Source organism: Equus quagga, chromosome 14, assembly GCF_021613505.1.
Source record: "Equus quagga isolate Etosha38 chromosome 14, UCLA_HA_Equagga_1.0, whole genome shotgun sequence".
Taxonomy (NCBI): domain Eukaryota; kingdom Metazoa; phylum Chordata; class Mammalia; order Perissodactyla; family Equidae; genus Equus; species Equus quagga.
The window spans coordinates 94804514-94813458 of NC_060280.1; the positions used below are offsets into that span (position 1 = coordinate 94804514).

General features: G+C 63.1%; 1 protein-coding gene across 1 annotated transcript in view; it reads left to right on the top strand.

Moving 5' to 3' along the window:
• The first annotated feature begins 1249 nt into the window (after positions 1-1249).
• TBXA2R (thromboxane A2 receptor) overlaps positions 1250-8945 on the top strand; it is a 13454-nt gene continuing 5758 nt past the window's right edge. The window contains exons 1-2 of the mRNA XM_046684928.1: positions 1250-1776; positions 5074-5915. Coding sequence (XP_046540884.1) covers positions 5130-5915 — 786 coding nt within the window. The 5' untranslated portion in view covers positions 1250-1776; positions 5074-5129. The remainder of the gene's footprint in view (positions 1777-5073; positions 5916-8945) is intronic.

Here is an 8945-nt window from a genome sequence, read left to right on the forward strand (position 1 = left end):
TCTGTTCCTCCGGCTCAGCCCTGACTGCAGGGGGCCGGCCGCCCCTGTGCTGCTCTGTCTCTTTCCAGCCTGGGGGACCCCGGAGGGCAGGGCTGTTTTCCAGTCCTCCCTGGGGCTCAGAAGTGTCACACCCCCTGAGCTGGGCCGCAGAGCAGCATGGCAGGAGGGTCGCCGGGGAGCAAGACTACTGGGGAGATGAAGGCTTTCCAGAGGACGGAGCCTTGGAGTCAGGGTTCTGCCAGATGCATAGGATTTGGGGAGACTCCTTGCCCAGCAAGAGAAATTGGGATCCACGGCTGGGGCCTCCGGCGGTGGGATGCAGAGGGGCGGGGCCGTCTGGAGGGGCGCAGGGTGCAGTGACGTCCCGAGGCCGGAAGGCCGGGAGGCCGGGAGCCAGAGAAGGGGCTTCCGGAGGCCGGGGCCGCGGGGAGGCTGGGGCGGGAGCGCATCCTCCTCGCTGGGAGCCGGCCGCGCGGGCGCCTCTCGCGCCCTAAGGGCTGCGTGGGGCGGGGTCACGGCCGGGCGGCTAGTGCCGGGCAGCCCTCAGCCCCCGCCCTGCCCCCACGGATCCCCACACCCCCCCAGGCCCGCAGACCCCCGTCCACGTGCGGCCACGCCCGGGGCAGGAGGGGCCTGTAGGAAGCCCCCTTTCCCGCCGCTCCGGCCTGCGACACGCTGGGCTCTGGCGGGTCCCCTCTGCTTCCACGGCCCTGCTGCCGAGACCCCGCCCGGCCTGGTCCGCAGCCCTTCCTGCAGTGGGGGCTCCGGGCTCCTTCCCACCCCGCCCCCAGCCCCAGCCCCAGGCCCAGCCCCACGGCGGGCGCGCTGCTAGGGAGGGGCTTTCCTTCCTCTGCTCTGGGGCCACCTCCCAGCCTGTGCCCTTACAGGACCCTCCCCCCAGTGCTCTCAGCTGACCGCCCAGGAAGCTGCTGGCTGGAGAGTCTGGGCCCCCCCACCCCCCGGACCCCTGCACCCCCCTCCCCCAGCCCTGGCAGGGGTTTCAGACAGATCCTGCATTGATTAAGCACCTAATGTGTACCAGGCACCATCCTGGCGGGCCCACTAGCTCAGAGTCCTGGACCCCTGGGCCGCGGTCGGGGCACCCTGGGGAGCCGCCCCCCCCCCCACCCCTCCCCGGTCCGGCCTGGGGCGCTGGCTCTGGGGCGAATAATGCGGGGCGGCGGCGGGCAGGGGGCCAGGCTGGGGCGGGCCAGCCCTCACCCCATCCCCACCCCCCGCCACCGCGCCCCTGTCCCTGCGGCCCCGGGTCCCCTCCCCCAGGAGGCCGCGCGCGGTCTCCCCGCCGGCTGGGGCGCGCCCCCCGCCCCCCACAGGCCAGGCCCGGGCCCGAGGGGCGTGGCCAGCGCCGCGGGCGGGCTGGTGAGACAGAAGGACCGACAGAGTGAGCAAGAGACAGACGGAGACCGGGACAGACAGGGGCCCGCTGAGCCGAGCCCCCGCCCGCGCGGTCTGTGGCCCCGCCGAGCCCGCTCCAGCCCGGAGGGGTCCCCGCGCCCCCAGAGCCCCCGCGCACGGCGCGGCCGCGGCCACCGCCCTCCCTCTGTGCCCAGGCGACTGGCAGCGCCGGGTCCCCTGTGCGGCCCGCCCTCGCCGTGACTCAGTTTCCCCAGGGACCGCCGGAGGCCGGGCCGCCCCGCTCCCCCGTCCGCCCATCCGCAGCCTCACCCGGACCAGCTCCCAGGCGTCTGCCCCGCTCGCGGTGGCTTGGGGACCCGGGCGCGGCCCCTCGATCGCCGTCTCCAACAGCATCGCCAGGTGAGCACGCGCCTGCCACGCTGGAGGCGGGGCTGGGAGTGGGCAGGTGGCTCGGGTGCATCCGTCAGTGACCCGCCCTGCTGTGGGTGTGTCACCCTGGGCGGAAGTGTCACCCTGGGCAGTGACAGCGGCCGAAGCTGGGTGTCCTGGGGCATTCATGAGTCTGTGCCCGGGCTGTGGGTGCTGTGTCGCTGTGTGGCCTCGGAAATGCATGTGTGGGGTGTCCCCGGATCTCTGTGGGGCCACTCGGGGTCCTTGGGGCCACAGGGAAGGTGCCCAGGGCCTGGTGTGGCTGTGAGCGCGCGTCTGTGCAGTTGTGTGTCTGTGTGTGGGCACGCAATGGTGGCACATATCCGTGAGGTCTGTGTCCATCATTAACCGCCAGCCGCGTGGCCTGTCCCCTCATCTCACATCTACCCTCAGAGGATGCCCATTGGATGGAGGAGGAAACTGAGGTTCAGAGGGGACCACATGAGTCGGAGCTGAGGTTCAGCTCAGCCTAGGCAGGCTCACTGGGGAGCCCCGCTCTGCACCTTCCGGGGTGGGAGCTGGTTCATGTCGCAAACAGGAAAAGTTCCGGGAAATCGAGCCTTGTGGCGAGGTGAGGCGAGGTGGGGCGGGCCCGGGGCCCCGCGTGTGTGGGTGCGTCTGCACGGGTGTCTGTAGCCACACAAGGGTGTGGCGGGGGGTCCCCACCCGTGAGTGCTCACGGGTCTGCCTCAGGCGTGGCCCGGTCCCTGCCGGCTCGTGCCAAAGGGCGTCATTGTCATCGTCAGCCAACAGGCCGAGGGCCAGGGTGGGCCGAGGTCACCGGAGCATCAGGGCCCCCGCCTGGCAGCCCGTGCACCTGGCCACTGCGCACAGCCAGGCCGGGAACGGCGCACGGCCAAGGCAGGAGGCTCAGAGGCAGGAGCGAGCCGGTGTCCTTGTCACCCCATTTCACAGAGGGGGGAAACTGAGGCTCTGGAAAGTCGTGCCCCGAGTCCGGCCGTGGCAGATCGGGGACTCCAGGCCGAGCTTGTCTGTCAGCACAGCCCCTGGGGGAGGCTGGGTGCGCCCCGGGGTGACGGTGTTGAGTGGCCGGTGGAGTGGGGGGAGGAGGCGATGACGGGGGCCATCTGGCAGAGGACGGCCTGGCGCTGGGAACCGCAGATCGCGTTCCCTCGGGGCTGGGCGTGGGGGAGCCAGCTGGGTGCCCGCGCCTCCCTCCCGGCCGGGAGGATGGAGGCCCCCATCCCCGACTCCGGCCTCCCCCCACCCGGCCACCGGCCAGCTCAGCGTCCGTCCTCCAGAAGGGAGCCGACCAGGAGATTTCTGGAACCCAGGACCCAGGCAAATTCCTGCGAAGGTTCTGGAACCTCAGCCCCTTGGAATTCTAGACTCTAGGGGCCTCCGGGTGCCAGAACTGGAAGCTCATTAGCATTCCCACAGCCTGGCCCTTCGGAGTCCAGCCCCTTAGCTCTCGGGCCTGGCATCCTGGGTTCGTCCAGCAAGTCTGGGGGCCGTGCTTCCCATGGGGCCCAGAGAGGGAAATCTAGTTCCCCAAGGGTCACACAGCACTCCTTCTGGACCTCAGGCTGGGATGAGGACGGTCCCCTGCAGGCGGGGGCCCTGCCATGCCTCCCGGCCAGCATGAGAGGGTACGGGCGGCCCTGCCAGGTGCCCCTCCTGGCCCGCTTGCCCAGGGAACTCGAGCCGGGCGCTATCAACTGAACCCGTGGGGAGACTGGAAACCGCAGGCTGTGGCCAGAGGGAGTCGTGCCAGTTTCCAGCCTCCCCCAGGCCAAGGACTGGGTCACAGATAAGCCTGGGGGCAAAGGGGATCGTGAGACCCGGGAGGGGCTGGCCCGCCGTCCCGGCCGAGGCTGGGGCAGTGGCGGCACATACAGCCCGAGTCCTCAGGAATGTTGAGAAACAGCGCATGGCAGCTCTCGAGGGAGGAAGCGCCCTGTCCCAGGAGGAATCCAAACGCAGGCCAAATCCGAGACGGCAAACAGCACACCCCCGCCCCCGCGGAAAGCCCTGACTCCGCGCAACCCACCTCTCTGGGCCTCAGTTTCCCCACTCGAGGCCCCGCCTCCACCCACTGGTGCCGGGTGCGAAGCTCAGAGCCGTGTCATTTGAGGCTCAATGAGGAGTCACTGAACCGAGCAGAGGAGCCGGCAGAGGGCCTGTAACTCGATGGGGCTGAGGGGCAGTGGTCGCAGGAGGGGAAACTGAGGCCCAGAGCGGTGCGGTGACGAGCCCAAGGTCACCGGGAGGGTACGATGCAACGAGGCCTGGGTGTAAATCTCAGACCACCTCTGGCCGGGCTGTGTGACCCTGGATAAGTGACTTAACCTCTCTGGGCCTCAGTTTCCCCCCCCCTCTGCAGTATGGGGGTCATCATAGGACCTTTCTGAGCTGTGACGGCCCGGCCCTCCGTACCTCCCTCGGTGGTCCCACCTCCCCACCCGGTGCCCCCTCCCTGCTGACCCAGGGGGGCTCGTGTGTGCCCAGGGCGGAGGCTGGGGACCCGGGAGCTGGTGTCCCCCCTGGTGTGTCCTTTTGGGGAACTGGAGCTGCTTCTCTTTCTCCTCGATCCGTCCACACCGCGCAGCCGGGACCGGGGCCCTCTGCTGCCGTTTATAGCGCGTCCCGGGGGACACGTCGCTCCAGACGAGCTGTTTTCTGTTCCCAGAACGAGGCTACAGTTCTGGGCTTGTTTCTTATGATAAACACGATGCCACAAAAGTGAGAAAAACCGACTCTGGGGTGTGAGGAGGGCTCCCCCAAACCGCCCTTGGGGGCGGGGGTCCCCAAGACGCATTCACGACAGACTGTGACCCGCGGGCCACCTCAGAGCTGGCGCGGGAGCCCAAACCCTGCCCACCCTGGCCGAGTCCTGTCTGGACCCTGCAGTCCGCCGAGGGCTCAGAGGGGTGGCCAGTGGGGACACGGCAGTTTGGAGAGAGGGACCTGGGGTCACGCAGTGGGCGCCAGGGTGGGCGTTCAAACCCAGGGCTTCTCAGCCCTTCTCTGCGACCCAGCAAATACTAACCTGTGTCCCCTGGGGATCCCAGAGGACACAGAATGCATCCTCATCCTTGAGGGTCACCGACTCTGGGTCAGGACAGGGCTGGAGGTCGGAGGAGTAGTGATCCTTGCTGAGTGGGGAGTGAGCCAAGTCTGGAAAGGCTTCCTCAAGGAGCGGGTATTGGAGCTGGGGCGTTGAAGGTTGTGTAGGAGTTCACCAGAACCCCTCAGATTAAGATGCAGAACGAATCACCAGCAACTCTTCTCTCCGCCTCCCCCCAGGGGTGCCTGAGCCCGGGCCGGATGGAGTGGTGACCGTCCCTGCTCCGCCCAGCACCATGTGGCCCAATGGCAGCGCTCTGGGGCCCTGTTTCCGGCCCATGAACATCACGCTGGCGGACCGGCGCCTGATCGCCTCGCCCTGGTTCGCGGCCTCCTTCTGCCTGGTGGGCCTAGCGTCCAATGTGCTGGCGCTGAGGGTGCTGGCGGGCGCGCGCCACGGCAGCTCGGCCACGCGCTCGTCCTTCCTCACCTTCCTCTGCGGCCTGGTCCTCACCGACTTCCTGGGGCTCCTGGTGACCGGCGCTATCGTGGTGTCCCAGCACTTCGCCCTGTTCGACTGGCAGGCCGTGGACCCCGGCTGCCACCTCTGCCGCTTCATGGGCGTCGTCATGGTCTTCTTCGGCCTGTCCCCGCTCCTGCTGGGTGCCACCATGGCCTCGGAGCGCTACCTGGGCATCACACGGCCCTTCTCACGGCCCGTGGCCGCCTCGCCGCGCCGCGCCTGGGCCACGGTGGCGCTGGTGTGGGCCGTGGCGCTGGCGCTGGGCCTGCTGCCACTGCTGGGCCTGGGCCGCTACACGGTGCAGTACCCGGGCTCCTGGTGCTTCCTCACGCTGGGTGCCGAGCGCGGCGACATGGCCTTCGGCCTGCTCTTCTCGCTCCTCGGTGGCCTCTCGGTGGTGCTGTCCTTCCTGCTCAACACGGTCACCGTGGCCACCCTGTGCCACGTCTACCACAACCAGGAGGCCGCCCAGCAGCGCCCGCGGGACTCTGAGGTCGAGATGATGGCGCAGCTCATGGGCATCATGGTTGTCGCCAGCATCTGCTGGATGCCGCTGCTGGTGAGTGGCCCGTGGGGGCAAAGGCAGCGTCTGGGGACCGGGATGCCCAGGGAGGGGCTCCAAGGCTCTACCTGGGTTCTCAGAGAAGGCTTTCCAGAGGAGGGGCATGGGAGCTGGGGCCTTGAAGGATGAATAGGAGTTTACTTGCGAGCCTAAACCAGGGAAACGCAGTCTAGGCAGAATCACTGAATCATCAAACGTTTTCTGGGCCTCGTTGTGCCCGTTCCAGGCGGGCCCCGAGCCCTGTGCACGTTTGCCCTGAGTCAGGGGGGCTCGGTTGACGTCCTTCCACCGATCGGTGTCATTGGGCCGTTTGGGGCGGCTGCTTTTTCATTTCTGATTGTGTCCGACGAGTCTGGAGGCTGCAGTCAGACCCTCGGTTGAGTCCGTCCGATAAGGCCGTGCTGGTGACTCTGGGATGGGCGTCCCCCCTCCAGCCTCCGTCTCCCGATCATGCGGCTTAGAAAGTTCCTGCCTCTGCGGGCGGCTGCAAGGACGAAATGGACTCATTTATTCGTGTGTTCCTTCCACAAACGTTTGTTGAGTGGCTGCTGGATCTCAGGCTCTGATCTGGGCACTGAGGACACAGGAGGAAATAAACTGAGAACAGTTCCTCCCCCGCCCGGGGCCTCGTGGTGAGGAAGACACATCGACACGCGGGAGCGGAGACGTGGCTGTGATGAGGGGGGGCCCAGACTGAGCCCGCGGAGAGCGGAGGGCACATCTGTTTTTGCTGTTCCCGCTTGTTTTGCTAAGAATGCTTTTCCCGGGAACGAGGGTGGGAGAAAAACATCAAAAAAAGGCTCCTAGTTTGTGACACATGGAAAGGACATGAGATTCAAATTTCCGCACCCAAAAAGAAAGGCTTCCTGGAGCCCAGCCACACCCTTTGGTTTCTGTCGCTACACGGCAGAGCTGGGGTGGGGGGTGACAGAGACCATGTTTAACTCTGTGTTGACCCTGTGGCCCTTCTAGAAAGTTCGCCACCCAAGGGGACTCTGGAAACGTTTCATGATTCAGTGATGCTACCCAGGATGCCTTCCTGGTTTGTATCGATCGAGCAGTGAAACTCCTATTCATGCTTCAAAGCCCCAGCTGCAATGGTGTAGAGCAGGCAGGGCCCATTCTGGGTGTCCCCGGAGACTGGGGGCTGCAGGGCAGGGAGCAGAGCTGGCCAGGCAGAAAGGTGCCATTTGAGCAAAGACATGGAGGAGGTGAAGGGTGAACCGAGTGGAGATCTGCAGGGAGCAACCCAGGCCGAGGGCACAGCCCATGCAAAGGCCCTGGGGCAGGCCTGGGAGGGACAGGATGGGACAGCCCAGAACCGCAGCTCTCCTGGGACCGCCCCCTCCCCCAGCCTGGGTCCTGCAGGTCCCCGCTTCCCTCCCCTGTTTGGGCTGCACACACGTGTCCCCATGCAAGTTCCCTGACCCCCGAGAGACCCATGCAGGCCACACTGCATGCACGCTGCCCAGCCGTCTCCACCTGCCTGCGGCCCCCAGGCTCCAGGAACACCCCGAACGGGCCCTGCCCTGCCCTGAACCATTGGAGCTGGGGCTTTGAAGCATGACTAGGAGTTCCCTTGCTCGACAACAACAGGGCAGGCATCCTGGGTAGGATCACTGAGTCAGTCACGATTCCTGAGTCCCCTTGGCGGGAAATGCAGTCTATCACCGCCCCTCATGTGACTCTCACGTCATTGTCACCTGCCACACCCACGCTCCTTTCGCCTTCTCACCCGCCCTTTCCATGTGTAAAAATGTTCTTAGCAAAACAACAAGACAAAACAAGCTAAAATGCACAAAACAGAAACAGGGGGCAGGCGGCCCCAGCCCAGGGCCCCCTCCCGCTCCGAAGCCACCCGTGGCTCCCTAGTGCCCAGAAGAAAGGCCACAGGCGCTCCCCTCCGACGCCCTGGGAGACGCCTGCCCGCCCGCTGGGAACCTGCCCCGGGGCCTCGGCCGCCCCCGTCCCGCTCGGTCCCCCCGGACTGTGAGCCTCTGCACGTGGGACCTGGGTCCATCCTGGCCACCGCAGTGTCCCCAGCACACAGTAGGGGCTTAGGAGACAATCCTAATATAATAATTCTAATATGATATGAATGATAATGACACTTAAGATAATATAAATTTTAAGTACAATTATAAACTATAGTACACATTATAATTGTATTATGATTAATAGTTAATAATTATACCAATTACTATATAGCATGTAATCACATTATATATGACATAATTATTAAATACTATATATGAGTAATAATGCATTATTGATTAATACTTTATATCATTATTATATAATACAAAGTTACATAATTATAACTATATATTAAATCTACAGATAGCGCTGTTAAATTTATAATATATAACTATAATTTTATATTATAGTTATAATTAACAATATGTTAATTATTAGATAATTATTATTATGTAATTTGTAAATAACAGTATATATTGCATATTATGTAATATTAAATATGAACTCTAACATTCAAGAAATATTAAAGTATTTTAATATAAAAATTATTTAATATAAAATTATTTGTCAAAAGCTACCTAAAATATAATATGAAATTATTTAGATTAAATATATAATATAAAAATTAAATTATTTAATTGCAACTTTAGACTATAATTTTCAACATTATAGTATTCACTTTTTATAAAACATAAGCCGTTGCTAGAATAATAGCGCAGGCAGGAACAGCGATCCCACCGCTGCGCACCCACAAGTCTTCTTTTCCACCGTGTTTAATTGCGCCCAAGAGAGGAGCAGGAAAAGCGCGCTATTTTGTGGCCCCATCAACTGAAGCTCAGAGAGGTCAGGCAACTCTCTGGAGCTCACACAGCAAAGCAGCAGCAGACTGGGCTGTGGGTCTCAGGAGCCAGGGCAGGTGTGAGGGGGCAGGTGCGATAGGGAGCAAGTGCGGTGGGGGCCAAGTGCGGGGAGGCCGCAGGGAGAGTGGGGGGCGTGTGTGGTGGGGGCCGGTTCAGGGGCGCAGCTGCGGTGGGGGCAGGTGCGTGGGGC